General features: G+C 42.5%; 1 protein-coding gene across 8 annotated transcripts in view; it reads left to right on the top strand.

Moving 5' to 3' along the window:
* Window positions 1-1,804: 1,804 nt before the first annotated feature.
* Window positions 1,805-21,086, top strand: part of LOC108412084 (interleukin-1 receptor accessory protein) — a 35,092-nt gene continuing 15,810 nt past the window's right edge. Inside the window, exons 1-5 of one of the 8 annotated variants that reach the window (XM_037546823.1) lie at window positions 1,812-1,831; window positions 2,195-2,237; window positions 4,200-4,299; window positions 12,967-13,052; window positions 19,851-20,127. In XM_037546823.1, the coding sequence (XP_037402720.1) occupies window positions 12,968-13,052; window positions 19,851-20,127 (362 nt within the window). In that variant the 5' untranslated portion in view covers window positions 1,812-1,831; window positions 2,195-2,237; window positions 4,200-4,299; window position 12,967. Of the gene's footprint in view, window positions 2,238-4,199; window positions 4,300-12,966; window positions 13,053-19,850; window positions 20,128-21,086 lie in introns of all 8 variants that reach the window. The other 7 variants (XM_037546821.1, XM_037546822.1, XM_037546825.1 and 4 more) reach the window with 7 other exon arrangements.

Here is a 21,086-nt window from a genome sequence, read left to right as displayed (position 1 = left end):
TAGATTATTATATGATTATAGATCAGTAAGAGTGTCAGTACAGTGTGCATTATACATATGTTATAGAATATTATATGATTATACATCAGTAAGAGTGTCAGTACGGTTTGTGTGTGTTATAGATGTCCATCCATCCATCATCTTCCGCTTCTCCGGGGTTCAGGTCACGGGGGCAGCATCCTAAGCAATGAGGCCCAGACCTCCCTTTCCCCAGCCACTTCCACCAGCTCTCCAGGGGGATTCCGAGGCGCTCCCAGGCCAGCTGGGCAATATAGTCACGCCAGCGTGTCCTGGGTCTTCCCCGGGGTCTCCTCCCTGGTGGACTTGCCTGTGACACCTCCCGAGGGAGGCGTCCAGGAGGCATCCTAACCAGATGCCCGAACCACCTCAACTGGCTCCTCTCGATGTGAAGAAGCAGAGGCTCTACTCCGAGTCCCTCCCGGATGACCGAACTTCTCACCCTATCACTAAGGGAGAGTCCAGCCACCCTGCGGAGGAAACTCATTTTGGCTGCTTGTATTCGCGACCTTATTCTTTCGGGCATTACCCAAAGCTCATGACCATAGGTGAGGGTAGGAACGTAGATGAACCGGTAAATCGAGAGCCTTGCCTTATGGCTCAGCTCTTTCTTTACCACAACAGACCGGTAAAGAGCCCGCATCACTGCTGACCCAGCACCAATCAATCAGCACCTGTCAATCTCCCGCTGCCTTGTACCATCACTCATGAACAAGACCCTGAGATACTTAAACTCCTCCACTTGAGGCAAGAGCTTATCCCCGAGCCAGAGAGGGCTCTCCACCCTTTTCTGCCTTAGAAATACTGATTCTCATCCTGGCCGCTTCACACTCGGCTGCAAACCGATCCAGCGAAAGCTGAAGTTCACGGCCTGACGTCCCCAATAGGACCACATCATCTGCAAACAGCAGCGATGTGACCTTGAGGTCACCAAACCGGACACCCTCCATCCCCTGACTGCGCCTAGAAATACTATCCATAAAAATTATGAATAGAGTCTCCAGACTCTGCCTCCTCACTGGAGAACGTGTCGGTGGGATTGAGAAGGTTCTCAAAGTATTCCTTCCACCGCCCAATGACGTCTTCAGTCGAAGTCAGCAGCACACCATCTCCACTATAGACAGAGCTAGTGGCACACTGCTTTCCCCTTCTGAGTCGCCTGACGGTTTGCCAGAATCTTTTCGTAGCCGACTTAAAGTCACTTTCCAAGGCCTCACCAAACTCCTCCCATACACTGGTTTTTGCCTTGGCGACGACTGAAGCCGCAGATCGCTTGGCCTGTCGATCCCTGCCAGCTGCCTCTGGTGTCCTACAGGCCACCCATGTCCGGTAGGACTCCTTCATCTTGACGGCATCTCTCACCTGGGGTGTCAACCACCGGGTTCGGGGATTACCTGACAGGCACCAACTACCTTACGGCCACAGCTACAGTCAGCCGCTTCAACAATGGAGGTGTTATAGATGTGTTATAGATTATTACATGATTATAGGTCAGTAAGAGTGTCAGTACAGTGTGTGTGTGTTATAGATGTGTTATAGATTATTATATGATTATAGATCAGTAAAAGTGTCAATATGGTGTGTGTGTGTGTGTGTGTGTGTGTGTGTGAGTGTTATAGATGTGTTATAGATTATTATATGATTATAGATCAGTAAGACTGTCAGTACGGTGTGTGTGTTATAAGTGTGTTATAGATCCTCACTCTGCTCCCTTGTTGTGAAATTTCCGGAAGGCGCGGGGTTTCCCGTGTGGGCGGAGCCTGAGCTGAACTGAGCGCGAGCTTCCGTTCAGCTGGAGCAGGACAGCGCGAGAGTGAGAGAGTATAAGACACACTTTCACGCACACACACACGCGCGCGTGCGGAGTACACACTGACGGTTGGGGACTTCACGGCTCGGACTGCGCTTCTCGCGCGCGCCTGTTTCAGTGTGTGTGTGTGTGTGTGTGTGTGTGTGTGTGTGTCGTCGCGCGCGCAGGCTGTGTGTCACTTTGGCTGTGTTGTGAAATCAGGCTGTGTGCCTGTCCGCGCGTGCAGTTCCGGTGAGTTTGTGACAGGCGCGCGTAAGTCCCGCTCCGCTGCTGCGCGCGGAGAGGAGCGCTAAATCACGAGCGTTCTAACCGTAACTTGGTGTGTGTGTGTGTGTGTGTGTGTGTGTGTGTGTGTGTGTGTGTAAGCCGCCCTGCGCCGGGACCACCTCTACCGACCAGAGAGCGCGAGGTGAGTCAACATACAGACACGCATGAACCGCCTGAGCGTCGCCGACAGGTCAGATTTACTGGAACTGCTCTCAGGACCGCGCGTGTATGGAGTTTAAACATATGCATATATGTTCGTACACACACACACATATTTCTCACATATTTCTTACTTTAAATATGATAAACGCCTGTAACAGCCCCCCCAAGCTTGTATTGACATATATCTGTGCAGTTCTATATGCTATATAATTAGTCTATGTATCATTTTCATATGTTTTTGATGTTATGTGTACGTGTTTATTGTGTGTGTATGCTGTATGTGTGTTGTATGTGTGTATATGTTATGTGTATGTGTTTATTGTGTGTGTATGCTGTGTGTGTGTGTTGTTTGTGTGTATATGTTATGTGTATGTGTTTATTGTGTGTGTGTGTTGTATGTGTGTATATGTTATGTGTACGTGTTTATTGTGTGTGTATGCTGTGTGTGTGTGTTGTATGTGTGTATATGTTATGTGTATGTGTTTATTGTGTGTGTATGCTGTGTGTGTGTGTTGTATGTGTGTATATGTTATGTGTATGTGTTTATTGTGTGTGTATGCTGTGTGTGTGTGTTGTATGTGTGTATATGTTATGTGTATGTGTTTATTGTGTGTGTATGCTGTGTGTGTGTTGTATGTGTGTATATGTTATGTGTACGTGTTTATTGTGTGTGTGTATGCTGTGTGTGTGTGTGTTGTATGTGTGTATATGTTATGTGTACGTGTTTATTGTGCGTGTATGCTGTGTGTGTGTTGTATGTGTGTATATGTTATGTGTATGTGTTTATTGTGTGTGTATGCTGTGTGTGTGTTGTATGTGTGTATATGTTATGTGTATGTGTTTATTGTGTGTGTATGCTGTGTGTGTGTGTTGTGTGTGTGTGTGTGTATATGTTATGTGTATGTGTTTATTGTGTGTGTATGCTGTGTGTGTGTGTGTTGTATATTTGTGTATGTTATGTGTACGTGTTTATTGTGCGTGTATGCTCTGTGTGTGTGTTGTATGTGTGTATATGTTATGTGTACGTGTTTATTGTGTGTGTATGCTGTGTGTGTGTTGTATGTGTTTATATGTTATGTGTACGTGTTTATTGTGTGTGTATGCTGTGTGTGTGTGTTGTATGTGTGTATATGTTATGTGTACGTGTTTATTGTGTGTGTATGCTCTGTGTGTGTGTTGTATGTGTGTATATGTTATGTGTACGTATTTATTGTGCGTGTATGCTCTGTGTGTGTGTTGTATGTGTGTATATGTTATGTGTATGTGTTTATTGTGTGTGTGTGTATGCTCTGTGTGTGTTTTATGTGTGTATATGTTATGTGTATGTGTTTATTGTGTGTGTATGCTCTGTGTGTTGTATGTGTGTATATGTTATGTGTACGTGTTTATTGTGCGTGTATGCTCTGTGTGTGTTGTGTGTATGTGTGTATATGTTATGTGTACGTGTTTATTGTGTGTGTATGCTCTGTGTGTGTGCTGTGTGTGTGTGTGTATGTTATGTGTACGTGTTTATTGTGCGTGTATGCTCTGTGTGTGTGTTGTATGTGTGTATATGTTATGTGTATGTGTTTATTGTGTGTGTATGCTCTGTGTGTGTGCTGTGTGTGTGTGTATATGTTATGTGTATGTGTTTATTGTGCGTGTATGCTCTGTGTGTGTGTTGTATGTGTATGTGTTTATTGTGTGTGTATGCTCTGTGTGTGTGTTGTATGTGTGTATATGTTATGTGTATGTGTTTATTGTGTGTGTATACTATGTGTGTAACAGAGGGGCTCTCCTGCTTTTCTCCTGTTCCCTGTGTGAACTCTTTATAAAGGTCTAATATCTATTATAGAATTACTCTTACTTAATTCTATATAAACAAATGAGCTTATTAATCACAATGAAATACAAGAGGCTGTGCAGAGTTTCTGTTCATTGTTGTGAGTTTGAATCTCGGCAGATTTGAAGAGTCACAGAATTGATGTCAGCTGAACTTCCTAACAGCAGTCCTTCACCTGCCTAACCAGCCCTGACGAGCCAATTAAGGCCTGACCAGTTAAGTGAGTTCTGACAGTTCACAGTGGGAGGGGTGCCCAGACTTTTGCACATGCTACAATTACTGCAGATTTTTTTTCCACTTTGAAGATTAAATATAAACTAACATCAGTAAAAAAGTGTGAATGTGTGCGGATGGTGTGTGTGTATTTAGTGTGTATATGTGTGTGTATGAGTGTATATATTGTATGCATTGTACAAGTATACATGAAATATTCTCATTGAATACTTTGTTCTGTACAAAGTTGAATGTGCGGACAACAAAATCGCACAAAAATCATCAATGGAAATCAAATTTATTAACCAATGGAGGCCTGGATTTGGAGTCCCACACAAAATTAAAGTGGAAAAACACACGACAGGCTGATCCAACTTTGATGTGATGTCCTTAAAACAAGTCAAAATGAGGCTCAGTGTTGTGTGTGGCCTCCACGTGCCTGTATGACCTCCCTACAATGCCTGGGCATGCTCCTGATGAGGTGGCGGATGGTCTCCTGAGGGATCTCCTCCCAGACCTGGACTAAAGCATCCGCCAACTCCTGGACAGTCTGTGGTGCAACGTGGCGTTGGTGGATGGAGCGAGACATGATGTCCCAGATGTGCTCAATCAGATTAAGGTCTCGGGAACGGACGGGCCAGTCCATAGCTTCAATGCCTTCATCTTGCAGGAACTGCTGACACACTCCAGCCACATGAGGTCTAGCATTGTCCTGCATTAGGAGGAACCCAGGGCCAACCGCATCAGCATATGGTCTCACAAGGGGTCTGAGGATCTCATCTCGGTACCTAATGGCAGTCAGGCTACCTCTGGCGAGCACATGGAGGGCTGTGCGGCCCTCCAAAGAAATGCCACCCCACACCATTACTGACCCACTGCCAAACCGGTCATGCTGAAGGATGTTGCAGGCAGCAGATCGCTCTCCACGGCGTCTCCAGACTCTGTCACATCTGTCACATGTGCTCAGTGTGAACCTGCTTTCATCTGTGAAGATCACAGGGCGCCAGTGGCGAATTTGCCAATCCTGGTGTTCTCTGGCAAATGCCAAGCGTCCTGCATGGTGTTGGGCTGTGAGCACAACCCCCATCTGTGGACGTTGGGCCCTCATACCATCCTCATGGAGTCGGTTTCTAACCGTTTGTGCAGACACATGCACATTTATGGCCTGCTGGAGGTCATTTTGCAGGGCTCTGGCAGTGCTCCTCCTGTTCCTCCTTGCACAAAGGCGGAGGTAGCGGTCCTGCTGCAGGGTGTTGCCCTCCTACGGCCTCCTCCACATCTCCTGGTGTACTGGCCTGTCTCCTGGTAGCGCCTCCAGCCTCTGGACACTATGCTGACAGACACAGCAAACCTTCTTGCCACAGCTCGCATTGATGTGCCATCCTGGATGAGCTGCACTACCTGAGCCACTTGTGTGGGTTGTAGAGTCCGTCTCATGCTACCACGAGTGTGAAAGCACCACCAACATTCAAAAGTGACCAAAACATCAGCCAGAAAGCAGAAAGGTACTGAGAAGTGGTCTGTGGTCCCCACCTGCAGAACCACTCCTTTATTGAGCGTGTCTTGCTAATTGCCATTAATTTCCACCTGTTGTCTGTTCCATTTGCACAACAGCTGTGAAATTGTTTGTCAGTGTTGCTTCCTAAGTGGACAGTTTGATTTCACAGAAGTTTGATTTACTTGCAGTTATATTGTGTTGTTTAAGTGTTGCCTTTATTTTTTTGAGCAGTGTATATATAAATATATGTGTGTATTGCATATGTACACTGTGTGTATTTACAGTGTGTATTGTGTGCAGTTTGTGTATGTGTGTGTAAGTGTGTGTATGCCTGTATTTTGTGTGTGTGTGTGTGTGTGTGTACTGTGTGCGTATACTGTGTGTATTGTGTGTGTGTGTGTATAGTGTTTGTGTATTATGCGCATATACTGTGTGTGTGTGTATTGTGTGCGTATACTGTGTATGTATTGTGTGCGTATACTGTGTGTGTGTGTGTACTGTGTGCGTATACTGTGTGTGTATTGTGTGTGTATAGTGTTTGTGTATTATGTGCATATACTGTGTGTGTGTGTGGATTGTGTGAGTATACTGTGTGTATTGTGGGTGTATACTGTGTGTGTGTATTGTGTGCGTATACTGTGTATGTATTATGTGCGTATACTGTGTGTGTGTGTGTACTGTGTGCGTATAATGTGTGTGTATTGTGTGTGTATACTGTTTGTGTATTATGTGCATATACTGTGTGTGTGTGTATTGTGTGCGTATACTGTGTATGTATTGTGTGCGTATACTGTGTGTGTGTGTGTGTGTATGTGTGTGTGTACTGTGTACGTATACTGTGTGTGTATTGTGTGTGTATAGTGTTTGTGTATTATGTGCATATACTGTGTGTGTGTGTGTGTGTGTGTGTGTGTGTGTATTGTGTGAGTATACTGTGTGTATTGTGGGTGTATACTGTGTGTGTGTGTATTGTGTGTATATACTGTGTATGTATTGTGTGCGTATACTGTGTGTGTGTGTGTGTGTGTACTGTGTGTGTATTGTGTGTGTATACTGTTTGTGTATTATGTGCATATACTGTGTGTGTGTGTGTGTGTGTATTGTGTGAGTATACTGTGTGTATTGTGGGTGTATACTGTGTGTGTGTATTGTGTGAGTATACTGTGTGTATTGTGGGTGTATACTGTGTGTGTGTGTGTATTGTGTGAGTATACTGTGTGTATTGTGGGTGTATACTGTGTGTGTGTGTGTATTGTGTGAGTATACTGTGTGTATTGTGGGTGTATACTGTGTGTGTGTGTGTATTGTGTGAGTATACTGTGTGTGTGTGTGTATTGTGTGAGTATACTGTGTGTATTGTGGGTGTATACTGTGTGTGTGTGTGTGTGTATTGTGTGAGTATACTGTGTGTATTGTGGGTGTATACTGTGTGTGTGTGTATTGTGTGAGTATACTGTGTGTATTGTGGGTGTATACTGTGTGTGTGTGTGTGTATTGTGTGAGTATACTGTGTGTGTGTGTATTGTGTGAGTATACTGTGTGTGTGTGTGTATTGTGTGAGTATACTGTGTGTGTGTGTGTGTATTGTGTGAGTATACTGTGTGTGTGTGTATTGTGTGAGTATACTGTGTGTGTGTGTGTGTATTGTGTGCATCACAGATGAATGAAATTCACTGATAATGTCAAAGTTTTGGCGACAGCATGATGAGTCAGTGGTTTTTTTAGCGCCACCCAGTGTTCCTGACAGTGTACATACTGTACATATGTATGTGGACCATTTTGCCAGTTTGTTCAAACTGAGGTCTCACATTAATTATTAATTATATTCTAATCTATTTAAACCCAAGACATTAACAGAGACAGTAATAAGCTAAATATATACGCAATCATCATTCACAGGAAACTTTCTACTGGGTGGAGTCCTAAATTTAAAACACTAACCCCTAAATTTATATAATATTTATTGATTTTTAAAAGGTTTTATTTGTGTATGCCTATACTGTGTGTGTGTATTGTGTGCATATACAGTGTGTCTTGTGTGCATATACTGTGTTTGTGTGTGTATTGTGTGCATATACAGTGTGTCTTGTGTGCATATACTGTGTTTGTGTGTGTATTGTGTGCATATACTGTGTTTGTGTGTGTATTGTGTGCATATACTGTGTGTGTGTATTGTGTGCGTATACAGTGTGTGTGTGTGTGTATTGTGTGCATATACAGTGTGTCTTGTGTGCATATACTGTGTTTGTATGTGTATTGTGTGCATATACTGTGTTTGTGTGTGTATTGTGTGCATATACTGTGTGTGTATTGTGTGCGTATACTATGTGTGTGTGTATTGTGTGCATATACAGTGTGTCTTGTGTGCATATACTGTGTTTGTGTGTGTATCGTGTGCATATACTGTGTTTGTGTGTGTATTGTGTGCATATACTGTGTTTGTGTGTGTATTGTGTGCATATACTGTGTTTGTCTTGTGTGTGTAAACTGTGTGTTGCCCTGCGATGGACTGGCGACCTGTCCAGGGTGTATCCTGCCTTCCGCCCGATGACTGCTGGGATAGGCTCCAGCACCCCCCGCGACCCTGACGGAGAAGCGGCTTAAGAAAATGGATGGATGGATGGATGGATGGTGTATACTGTGTGTGTCTTGTGTGTGTGTGTATGTGTGTATTGTGTGCATATGCTGTGTGTGTATATTGTGTGCGTATACTGTGTGTGTCTTGTGTGCGTATACTGTGTGTGTGTGTGTGTGTGTGTGTCTTGTGTACATATACTGTGTGTATGTGTCCTATGTGCATATGCTGTGTGTGTATTGTGTGTGTATGCTGTGTGTGTGTGTGTGTGTGTGTGTGTGTGTATATATTGTGTGCGTATACTGTGTGTGTGTGTGTGTGTGTGTGTGTATTGTGTGCATATACTGTGTGTGTCTTGTGTGTGTATACTGTGTGTGTGTGTGCATATATTGTGTGCGTATTCCGTGTGTGTCTTGTGTGCGTATACTGTGTGTGTGTGTGTGTATTGTGTGCGTATACTGTGTGTGTCTTGGGTGCGTATACTGTGTGTGTGTGTGTGCCTATACTGTGTGTGTGTGTGTGTGTGTGTGTGTCTTGTGTACATATACTGTGTTTGTGTGTGTACTGTGTGTGTATTTGTAATGTAATTGGCTCTAAAGTTGAGGACTCTATTGACCGGCTGAATCTCCTGATTGATCTGATGGCATTTTGTGATTGGTGGGAGTGTGTGATGTGATTAGTGTTGATCAGGTCAGTGTGTATGTGTGTGTGTGTGTGTGTGCTCTGAAGTAATGGATGGAGTGTGTCTGAAGGTTGGTCTTAATGAATGCGTGCAGCGTCTAACTCCACTCTAATGCATCTCAGACAAATTAAACACTCATTTGTGAGGCTCAGATAAGCAGCGCAGAGCTTTTATCTGATCTGTGTGTGATGCTGTTTTAGACTCACTGCTTAACGTAATCGCATTTTCCTCAAAACCCAGAGAAAGAGTGCACGTCTTACACGTGACAGATGAATAAAATTCACTGAAAATGTCAAAGTTTTGGCATCAGCATGATGAATCAGCAGTTTTTTAAGCTGTGCTGTTGTGATGTCTCTGTTACTATAGACGAGCCACAGGAGAGCGACTAAATGCATATTAGCCAGTTTAGGTGTGTGATACACATATAAAGGTCTCGTACACCTAATGTGTTTAGCGCCACCCAGTGTTCCTGACAGTGTACATACTGTACATATGTATGTGGACCATTTTGCCAGTTTGTTAAAACTGAGATCTCACATTAAAAACTATGAAATATTTAAATCTCACATATTTACAGAGATTATATTCTAATCTATTTAAACCCAAGACATTAATAGAGACAGTAATAAGCTAAATGTATACACAATCATCATTCACAGGAAACTTTCTAGTGGGAGGAGTCTGTCTTAAACCCTAACCCTTAAATGAGTATAATATTTATTGATTTAAAAAGTCTTTTAATTTGTTGTACATTTTTTTAAAGATATTTTGATTCAAAGTGAAGTTGAGTTTATAATGAGAGCAATTATCTTTAAATAAAAAAATGCTGCCCCATGCTTTCATATCACTACACAGAGTTTTAGTCTGTGGGTGGAGCCTCTTTTAGCCACGCCCTTGTATTTTAGAGCAGGAAGTAAGGCTGCATCCCTCCTCCCACATGATGAGTCCATTGGTTTGAAGTAAATGTGGCCCAAAGTCTTAAAATCAGTGCGGCACATTAATAATCATCACTACTGAAAGAGAGATTTAAATTGTTTTGTGTTTTAATGTAAAATATTGTGATTTTCTGTGTGAACAGCAGTTTTCGAGTTCAAAATGAGCTAAAATTGTCAGTGAAAGAGTCACTGCTGAAACAATCACTATTGAAAGTCTTTACTGAAACAGTCATTACTGAAACAATCGCTACTGAAACAGCCACTACTGAAACAGTCACTACTGAAACAGCCACTACTGAAACAGTCACCGCTGAAACAGTCACTACTGAAACAGCCACTACTGAAACACAGATTTAAATTTTTTAGTGTATTAATGTAAAATATGATATGCTGAACAGCTGTTTTTGAGCTCAAAATTGTCACTGACTCACTACTGAAACAATCGCTATTGAAACAGTCTTTACTGAAACAGTCATTCCTGAAACAATCGCTACTGAAAGTCACTACTGAAACAGTCACTACTGAAACAGTCATTACTAAAACAGTCACTACTGAAACAGTGACTACTGGAACAGTCATTACTAAAACAGTCACTACTGAAACAGTGACTACTGGAACAGTCATTACTAAAACAGTCACTACTGAGTCACTACTGAAACAGTGACTACTGGAACAGTCATTACTGAAACAATCGCTACAGAAACAATCGCTACTGAAACAGTCAACTGAAACAATCGCTACTGAAATAGTTGCTACTGAAACACTTGCTAAAGTTTGGTAGAGTTTTTATTTGTTTCAGTAGTGACAAAATGAAACAATTAATCAAAAGTTTAAATAAAATAAATAAAATTACGGTATACACTCTTAAAAAAGATGGTTCTTCAAGGGTTCTTTAGTAAGTGGCTCTATCTAGAACCACTCAAAGAACCCTATCTATGATTAAAGGATTCTTTGGTTCATGACAGTGTTCTTCAAATTGATAGACAATGCGCTGCACATTCTTCTATTTAGAGCCTTGAAACCAGAATCAGAATCAGAATACTTTATTGATCCCAGAGGGAAATTGCAGTTATTACAGTTCAACCATTTATGTAAAAGAATTAACACTTTAATAATTTAAACAAAAGAGAAAGAGACATTTGCAAAAGGTCCACGAGATTTAAGCTCTTATGAACACAGTAAAGTGACTGTGATTTGGGTCACATTAAGGCAAAAATCCCACTTAACCCACTTTAGCTTGTTACACTGTTAAAAGTGGCTCGTCAGATCTGCTTAAAAATTGACGTCATGTTTTAATGTAATTGAACTAGTTTTATTCAACTCAAAACATTAGTTTGATTGAAAGAATCATTCATTCAAAGTATTTATTTAGGTTGAATAAAACTAGTTTACAAGCCACCTTTTACAGTGTAGTGTGAAAACAATCAATGAATCCTCAAATCCTTGCCGGCACGCAGTGAATCTAGGGATATGCTGGCTGGCGAAGGATCCACCTGTTGGATCCTTCATTGCCATGGGAAAGAAGGGCATATTTCTCAGCTGCATATGAAGGAGGCTTCGAAATGGGACAGCATAGTCACACCGCTGTGACGCAATCGACACAGCGTCTGAATCTGCTACAGTGACGGCTGCTGTCCATTTTGGAAAAGTCAAAGTTAAGAACTTCCTCACTTTATTTCCACGCTGAAACTCTGAGTCCGTCCATGCTTAACTCAGATGTTCGTAGCCCAGTTTGAGGTGCTTTCGAAGATTCTGATCACCATTTCAGATGCAGCCAAATCCACAGCTTGGTTGTCGTCATGCCAACAGCAAAGACGTTACACACGTTACACACACGCTCGGTGTGTGAAGGCCTTTAAACAGAGCAGCTTACAAAATAGACAAACAGTGGGCGAAGCCAAGCTGAACTCACTGGGAGAAAAGCCTCATTCACCCAGTGATGTTTAAACATGAAACAATAGTAAACGTGATGACATGAAGATGAAATGTTTTAATGTATTTATAGAAGCATAAATATTTAGATATCCTGCTGAGCAGCTCAGCTTCAGTCCTTCACGCTCACTACAGTCACTACAGCACCGAATGTATGTGTGTGTGTGTGTGTTGGCAGTTAAGGATAGTGATGTATGTTACCGTGGAGACACAGGGGACCCATCACTCTTGTCCTCCTGTTAGATCCCCCATTACAGCGCCCTCCCGTCTCTCACCATACCATCCATCTCTCTCTCTCTGTCTGTCTGTCCTCCTCTCACCTACCCTCCCCCCCTCTCTCCTCTCTATCTCTCTCTCCAACTCTCTCTTTCTCCCTCTCCCTCCCTCTATCAGTCACCCTCTCTCCCCTCCTCACCTCACTCCCCTCCCCCTTTCTCTCATTCTATCTCTCCCCTCCCTTACTCCCTCCCATCTATCTATCTATCTATCTATCTATGTATCTCCCCCCCTCTCCACCTCTATTACTCCTTCTCCTTTCTCTTCCTTTCATTCACTGTTTCTCCCCTTTCGGTCTCTCTCTTTCCCCCCTCTCTCACTTCCTCTCCCTGCTCTCTCTCTCCCCCTTTCATTCACTCTTTCTCCCTTTTCACACTCTCTCTTCCCCCTCTTTCACTTCCTCTCCCTCTCTCTCTCTCTCTCTCTCTCTCTCTCTCTCTCTCTCTCTCTCTCTCTCTCCCCCTTTCATTCACTCTCTTTCTCCCCTTTGGCTCTCTCTATTTACCCTCTCTCACTTCCTCTCCCTGCTCTCTCTCCCTCTCTTTATCTCTTCCCTTTTTCTTTCTTTCTCTCTTTCGTTCTCTCTTTCTCTGTGTCTATCTGTCTCTACTTTCTCTCTCTCTCTCTCTGTGTTTGTGAACAAGGTTGATATATGGACTGAATTATGTACATATACAGATATAAACAGTGTGTATCTGTAAACATATATGTTGAAAGTGAATGACAATGTTTTAAAGTCTCTCTCTCTCTCTCTCTCCCTCTCTCCCTCTCTCCAGGATGTTATTCTACGCTCTCCTCCTTGTCGCTGTGGGGAAAGCAGCCTATTCCAACAGAACTGAGGCTTTACCCACATCCCAGTCAAGTAAGGGACGGGGCTTAGAGCCTGCACGTTATTGGTGAATGTATGTGACTGATATGTGGTGAAACAGTTTGGCCTGACGTTCATCCATCATGCTGCCTATCACTCACTCATATTTTCACTTATTGATTTAATCAGCGCCTTTACATTAAATTACTCCTCCCTCATTAGCTGAGTGTGCTAAGCAGGCGTCGCCTCCTATACGTGGTCCCATATTTCGCTCCATATAGAAATGTATCAGTCAGGTTTAACCCTTCAACACACCATGAACATGAAGCCCTGAAAACACCCAATGTAAGTACACGAACGAAAATGACGACGAATGCACCACAAACATACAGTCCTGCTGCGTCCTATGCTGCGTGTTGTGACGGATAAAATACTCTGTACTCAGGGGGCAATAGAGGACAAATCTAAAAATGCCTGTGAACAGGATCTACTGTCATTCCAACAGATATAGGACAAATCAGAGTTTCTATAAACAGGATCTCCTGTACTTTCAATAGATATAGAACAAATCAGAGCTTCTATAAATGGGATCTACTGTTATTTCAATAGATAAAGGAGAAATGAGAGCTTCTATCAACAGGATCCACTATAATTCCAACAGATATAGGACAAATCAGAGCTTCTATAAACGGGATCTACTGTCATTCCAACAGATATAGGACAAATCAGAGCTTCTATAAACAGGATCTACTGTTATTCCAACAGATATAGGATAAATCAGAGCTTCTATAAACGGGATCTACTGTTATTCCAACAGATATGAGCTATAAACGGGTCAAAAACGGGACAAATAAAAGTTGCTGCAAAAAGGATAGGAAAATGGAAATAATGGACTTTAAAGAGAAAATATTTTAACAACGGTCAACAACATAATTCAGGCTCCACACTGAAATGGGAGCAGTGACGTATTATATTATTATAATCCAAGTAAGTAATCCAAGTAAGTTTGGTAATGCATAAGAACAGAACTGTGTTTGGGTTCCTCCAGAGGTGAGAACCCTAAAACACGGAGAAATGTATTAGGTAGCAGCAGCTTTATTACTATGGTCAGTGCAGAGCTGGAGGATTGTGGGTAGAAATGGGCAGCAGTGCAGTGGTAGTGGAAGCTTAGCATTAAATCTCTCTGAAATCTCATCTACCTGCCATTAAACTGCCAAACACACACACACACACACTTCCCCCGCTCGGGAGAGTAGTAGATGAGCTCATGTGTGAGTGTGTTTGGGGTGTAAATCTCTGACCTCACAACAATTTGTTTACAATTCTTCAGGAATTCATCACAATTTGATTCATTTCAGTTCGTTTCTGTTTGCACGATTCAGAATTATGCTGAAAAATACACTGAATATGCAAATGTGATTGAAAATATTATTTATGAAAGGTTTTATTTTAATATAGAAATTCTACTATATCCACCAGTCAGCTACTATATCCACCAGACAGTTAATATATCCACCAGTCAGCTACTATATCCACCAGTCAGCTAATATATCCACCAGACAGTTAATATATCCACCAGTCAGCTACTATATCCACCAGTCAGCTAATATATCCACCAGACAGTTAATATATCCACCAGTCAGATAATATATCCACCAGTCAGCTACTATATCCACCAGTCAGCTAATATATCCACCAGTCAGCTAATATATCCACCAGTCAGCTACTATATCCACCAGACAGTTAATATATCCACCAGTCGGCTAATATATCCACCAGTCAGCTAATATATCCACCAGTCAGCTAATATATCCACCAGACAGTTAATATATCCACCAGTCAGCTACTATATCCACCAGTCAGCTAATATATCCACCAGTCAGCTAATATATCCACCAGTCAGATAATATATCCACCAGTCAGCTACTATATCCACCAGTCAGCTACTATATCCACCAGTCAGATAATATATCCACCAGTCAGATAATATATCCACCAGTCAGTTAATATATCCACCAGTCAGCTACTATATCCACCAGTCAGCTAATATATCCACCAGTCAGCTACTATATCCACCAGTCAGATAATATATCCACCAGTCAGATAATATATCCACCAGTCAGCTAATGTGTCCTCTAACCAGCTAATGCTCTTTTAGTTGGCTAATATATCTGCTAGTCAGCTAGATTGCACACTATAACCAGTTCCATGATCCGTTAGTCTGCTAACACGGCTTTTATTCAGTGAATGTAACCACTGTTTGGTTTATATTACCATGTTGTATCTAATATATATTTGTCAGTATACTAATATATATGTGCTAGTCAGCTAATATGTCTTTTACTTGCTAATATATTTACTATTGTGTTTATATCAAAGCTAGCTGGCTAACATGCTCACTACCAGCCTGTGTAACCCAGTAATATATCCATTTATTAACTGTAGTAAATGGCGAATAGTGGAGTAACTGGTTAGACATTAGTAAAGATTTATAGCCATGTGGCCTCCAGGGTGTGTACAGTGTGTCCGGAGATGTGTTTCCTGCTTTTCCTCCAGAAACAAGGCTAATTAAACTCTAAGTTCCCTCTGCAGCGCACAGAATGGATTGTTCTACATCCAAGTGATTTGTAATGTTCAGTGGAGGTTGACCGTCCGGGTGTGTGTGTGTCAGTTTTAATAGGAAGACGGATCATCAACCAGCACGAATTTGACAGAGCAATTACACACACACACACACACACACACACACACACACACACACACCCCAGTCCCACAGACACACACACACAGACACACACACACACCTACACAGACCACCCCAAACACACCCCATCTGACTCTCCAATTAACGTCCACGCAGAGATAGAACCAGACTGTGTGTGTGTGTTATTGCTGAGTATACATCCTGACAGTTTCAATGCAGAAGTTCATATCACAATACCTACATTTAGAGTCAGTTATTCATTCAGTCTGATGAGAAACAGTAGAACAGACTCGGTTTATACAACCCCAATTCCAATTAAGTTGGGACGTTGTGTAAAACATAAATAAAAACAGAATACGGTGATTTGCAAATCCTTTTCAACCTCTATTCAACTGAATACACTACAAAGACTACAAAGATATTCAATGTTCAAACGGATAAACGTTTTTATCAAATATTCTTTTTTTTTTGCAAATATTCACTCATTTTGAATTTGATGCCTGCAACACGTTCCAAAGAAGTTTGGACAGGGGCAACAAAAGACTGGGAAAGTTGAGGAATGCTCAAAAAACACCTGTTTTGAACGTTCCACAGGTCAACAGGTTAATTGGAAACAGGTGAGTGTCATGATTGGGTATAAAGGGAGCATCACTGAAAGGCTCAGTCGTTCACAAGCAAGGACGGGGTGAGGTTCACCGCTTTGTGAACAACTGCGTGAGCAAATAGTCCAACAGTTTAAGAACAACGTTTATCAATGTGAAATTGCATGGAATTTAGGGATTTCATCATCTACAGTCCATAATATCATCAAAAGATTCAGAGAATCTGGAGAAATCTCTGCAAGTAAGCAGCAAGGCAGAAAACCAACACTGTGACCTTCGATCCCTCAGGTGGCTCTGCATTAAAAACACACATCATTCTGTAACAGATATTCCCACATGGGCTCAGGAACACTTCAGAAAACCACTGTCAGTGAACTCAGTTTGTCGCTCCATCTACAAGTGCAAGTTAAAACTCTGCCATGCAAAGTGAAGCCACATATCAACACCACCCAGAAACGCCGCCAGCTTCTCTGGGCCCAAGCTCATCTGAGATGGACTGACGCAAAGTGGAAAAGTGTCCTGTGGTCTGACGAGTCCACATTTCAAACTGTTTTTGGAAATCATGGACGTCGTGTCCTCTGGGCTAAAGAGGAAAAGGACTGTCCGGATTGTTATCAGCACATGCAGGTACATGCAGGTTTTGGAGCAACATCTGCTGCCATCCAAGCAACGTCTTTTTCAGGGACGTCCTGCTTATTTCAGCAAGACGATGCCAAGCCACATTCTGCACGTGTTACAACAGCGTGGCTTCGTAGTAAAAGAGTGCAGGTACTAGACTGGCCTGCCTGCAGTCCAGACCTGTCTCCCATTGAAAATGTGTGGCACATTATGAAGCACAAAATACGACCACGGAGCCCCCGGACTGTTGAGCAGCTGAAGTTGTACATCAAGCAAGAATGGGAAAGAATTCCACCTACAAAGCTTCACCAACAGTGTCCTCAGTTCCCAAACTCTTATTGAGTGTTGTTAAAAGGAAAGGTGATGTAACACAGTGGTAAACACGCCCCTGTCCCAACTTCTTTGGAACGTGTTGCAGGCATCAAATTCAAAATGAGTGAATATTTGCAAAAAATAAATATTTTTTTAAGTTTATCTGTTTGAACATTAAATATCTTGTCTTTGTAGTGTATTCAGTTGAATATAGGTTGAAAAGGATTTGCAGATCATCGTATTCTGTTTTTATTTATTTATACTTTATTTATTTATAGTATTATAGTATAGTATAGTATAGTATATTTATTTATTTATTTATTTATAGTATTACACAACATCCCAACTTCATTGGAATTGGGGTTGTATCACAATACCTACATTTAGAGTCGGTTATTCATTCACTGAGCGTTTGCATCCATGGAAAATATTGAACCAATATAAGAAGAAGAGGGTCTGTAGATCCCACCCAGGCGGTATTGGTTTTTGGCCTTGTCCTTCACAGATTTCTCTGGATTCTCTGAATCTTTTAATGATGTAATGCGCTGTAGATGATGTCCTTATGTTGTTCTGTATATATACTAAGTTCTTCTACATTTTGCACAGTGTCCCAACTTCTTTGGAAACAGGGCTGCATTATGACTCTTTGACGAGCTCATCGTTCATATATTTGGGAGAAAAATGTACCCAGGACAGAACATTTTGGGTTGTCAACATTTTTATTCACTACAGGCTACGAGAGGCCATCATCATCATCATCATCATCATTAACCGCTTAGTCCAGATAGGGTTGCGGTAGCAGTGAGAATCCCCCCCGCAGCTTCCTCCAGCTCATTCCCGGGGGCCGTAAGATGCTCCCAGGCCAAATTGGAGATTCAATTACCCCAGCAGGTCCTAGAATGACCCCGAACCACCTCAGCTGTATCCTCTCAATGCAGATGAGTATCGGCTCTACTCTGAGCTCTTCCTGGATGACTGAGTTCCACACCTTGTCAAATAGAGTGTAGCCTGCCACTCTGCACAGAGGCTCATTTCCGCCACTTGTATTTGTGATCTCGTTCTTTTGGTCATTACCCACAGCTCATGACCATAGGTGAGGGTCGGGATGTAGACCGACCGGTAAACAGAGAGCTTCGCCTTCTGGCTCAGCTCCCTCTTCACCACTACAGTCCGGTAGAGTGACCGCATTACTGCTGTGTGTGTGTGTGTGTGTGTGTGTGTGTGTGTGTGTGTGTGTGTGTGTTAATGCTGACGGTGCATAATGTGACGTTTCTGATGCTGAATTGTAAATGATGTAAATGCAGTGGGACGTTAGCATGCAGGTTGCATTAGCATTAGCACCACAACTCATTCAAGCCTTATCTTTAATTTTCCTGTCTCTGTGTGTGTGTGTGTGTGAGAGAGAGAGAGAGAGACAGAGAGAGAGAGAGAGAGAGAGAGAGAGACAGAGAAAGAGAGAGTGTATGTTTGAGCTATAAAGTGTTATTGATGAGTTAATGCTGATGAGGCTGTTTTAGCTGTAATTGATTCCGACTTTATAAAGTTTTAACTTTTACAACACATTTATATCATAAATTTTATAGCTCAATTACTGAACATTGATTCTGGGGTGTGTGTGTATGTGTGTGTGTGTGTGTGTGTGTGTGTGTGTAGGGCAGAAATAAATGTCCAGGTCGTGGACGAGGCAGACAGGTGTGTTATTGATTTTTGGTTAGTTATTGCTCCGTCCACTTCGCTCCCAGCAGTCATTACACACATCCTCATTAAATGTGTGTGTGTGTGTGTGTGTATATGGGTGTGTGTCCCATCTCTGATTATCTCTCAGCACTGTGGAGGATCTCAGTGTCAGTTACTGTATTTCCCAGAAATCAATGCTGTTCTTCTCTCCAGTTTGGCATTTCTCTGGTTAAGACGGTCAGATTAGATTCTGTAGAGCATCATCAGCATCAGTTTCAGCATCAGGTGGAATGATGAGCAGAGCTTGTGCAGATCAGCGCTCTGAAACTTGGTGCTTGACTGTTTGATTTGCTACTTACTCAGAAAAGCAGCTGACTGGTCATCATTCAAGCTAATGTAGTTGAATGTATGATAGTGTTCTGGACTTTGTAAAGACTCGCTAGTGCATATATTAGTCTAGCAGATATTCGAGCTGACCAGTAGGTACATTAGCTGACTAGTGGGTATTTTAGTCGATCAGTGGGTATATTAGCCAACAAGTGGGTGTATTAGCTGACCAGTGGTTATAATACCTGACCAATGGTTAGATTAGCTGACTTGTGGGTATATTAGCCAAGGAGTGGGTATAATAGCCGACGAGGGGATATATTAGCTGATGAGGTGGTATATTAGCCAACGACTGAGTATATTAGCTGACCAGTGGGTGTATTAGTTGACCAGTGGGTATATTAGTCAACTAATGACAAACTAACTAATTAGCTGACTAGGAGTTACATTATCTGACTGCTGGGTATATTCACTGGCTGGTGGATTCATTACTCAACTAGCAGATACATCAGGCGGTTAAATATTAGCCAATGCGCAGATGGGTGAATGTGAGCATGAGACAGATGTGTGCAGATGGAGTCTAACCGGTGTTTTTTCCTGTGTGTGTCTCAGGTGTGCAGTGTCATGACTGGGGTGTGCACCAGGGTGCTTCAGTGCATGTATATGAGGGTGAATCTGGACGGATTTCCTGCCCACTCTTCTCCTTCCCCTCCCTCTATAACTACAATCAAAGCTCCAGACTGACACTGCTGTGGTACAGACAAACAAACACTCACGAGCTGGAGCAGCCCATAGACCTGCGCACACACACGTTTCTCAAACACCGCGACTCGCTGTGGATACAACCGGCCACGGTGCAGGACAGAGGCCTGTACATCTGTATGCTCAGGTACGCGAAACACGGACACATTGACCATGCACAGATACATATACACATGTATGTACATATATATATATATATATATATACATATATATATATATATATATATATTTTTTTTTTTTTTGCTGGAGCCTGTCCCTCCCAGCAGTCAATGGGTGGAAGGCAGGAAACTATATATATATATATATATATATATAAATATATATACACTGCTCAAAAAAATAAAGACAACATAAACAACACAATATAACTCCAAGTAAATCAAACTTCTGTGAAATCAAACTGTCCACTTAGGAAGCAACACTGACTGACAATCAATTTCACAGCTGTTATGCAAATGGAACAGACAACAGGTGGAAATTATTGGCAATTAGCAAGACACTCAATAAAGGAGTGGTTCTGCAGGTGGGGACCACAGACCACTTCTCAGTACCTTTCTGCTTTCTGGCTGATGTTTTGGTCACTTTTGAATGTTGGTGGTGCTTTCACACTCGTGGTAGCATGAGACGGACTCTACAACCCACACAAGTGGCTCAGGTAGTGCAGCTCATCCAGGATGGCACATCAATGCGAGCTGTGGCAAGAAGGTTTGCTGTGTCTGTCAGCATAGTGTCCAGAGGCTGGAGGTGCTACCAGGAGACAGGCCAGTACACCAGGAGACGTGGAGGAGGCCGTAGGACCGCTACCTCCGCCTTTGTGCAAGGAGGAGCACTGCCAGAGCCCTGCAAAATGACCTCCAGCAGGCCACAAATGTGCATGTGTCTGCACAAACGGTTAGAAACCAACTCCATGAGGATGGTATGAGGGCCCGACGTCCACAGATGGGGGTTGTGCTCACAGCCCAACACCGTGCAGGACGCTTGGCATTTGCCAGAGAACACCAGGATTGGCAAATTCGCCACTGGCGCCCTGTGCTCTTCACAGATGAAAGCAGGTTCACACTGAGCACATGTGACAGACGTGACA

Source organism: Pygocentrus nattereri, chromosome 17 (genome assembly GCF_015220715.1).
Source record: "Pygocentrus nattereri isolate fPygNat1 chromosome 17, fPygNat1.pri, whole genome shotgun sequence".
Lineage (NCBI taxonomy): Eukaryota > Metazoa > Chordata > Actinopteri > Characiformes > Serrasalmidae > Pygocentrus > Pygocentrus nattereri.
This window is presented reverse-complemented; position numbering and strand designations above follow the sequence as displayed.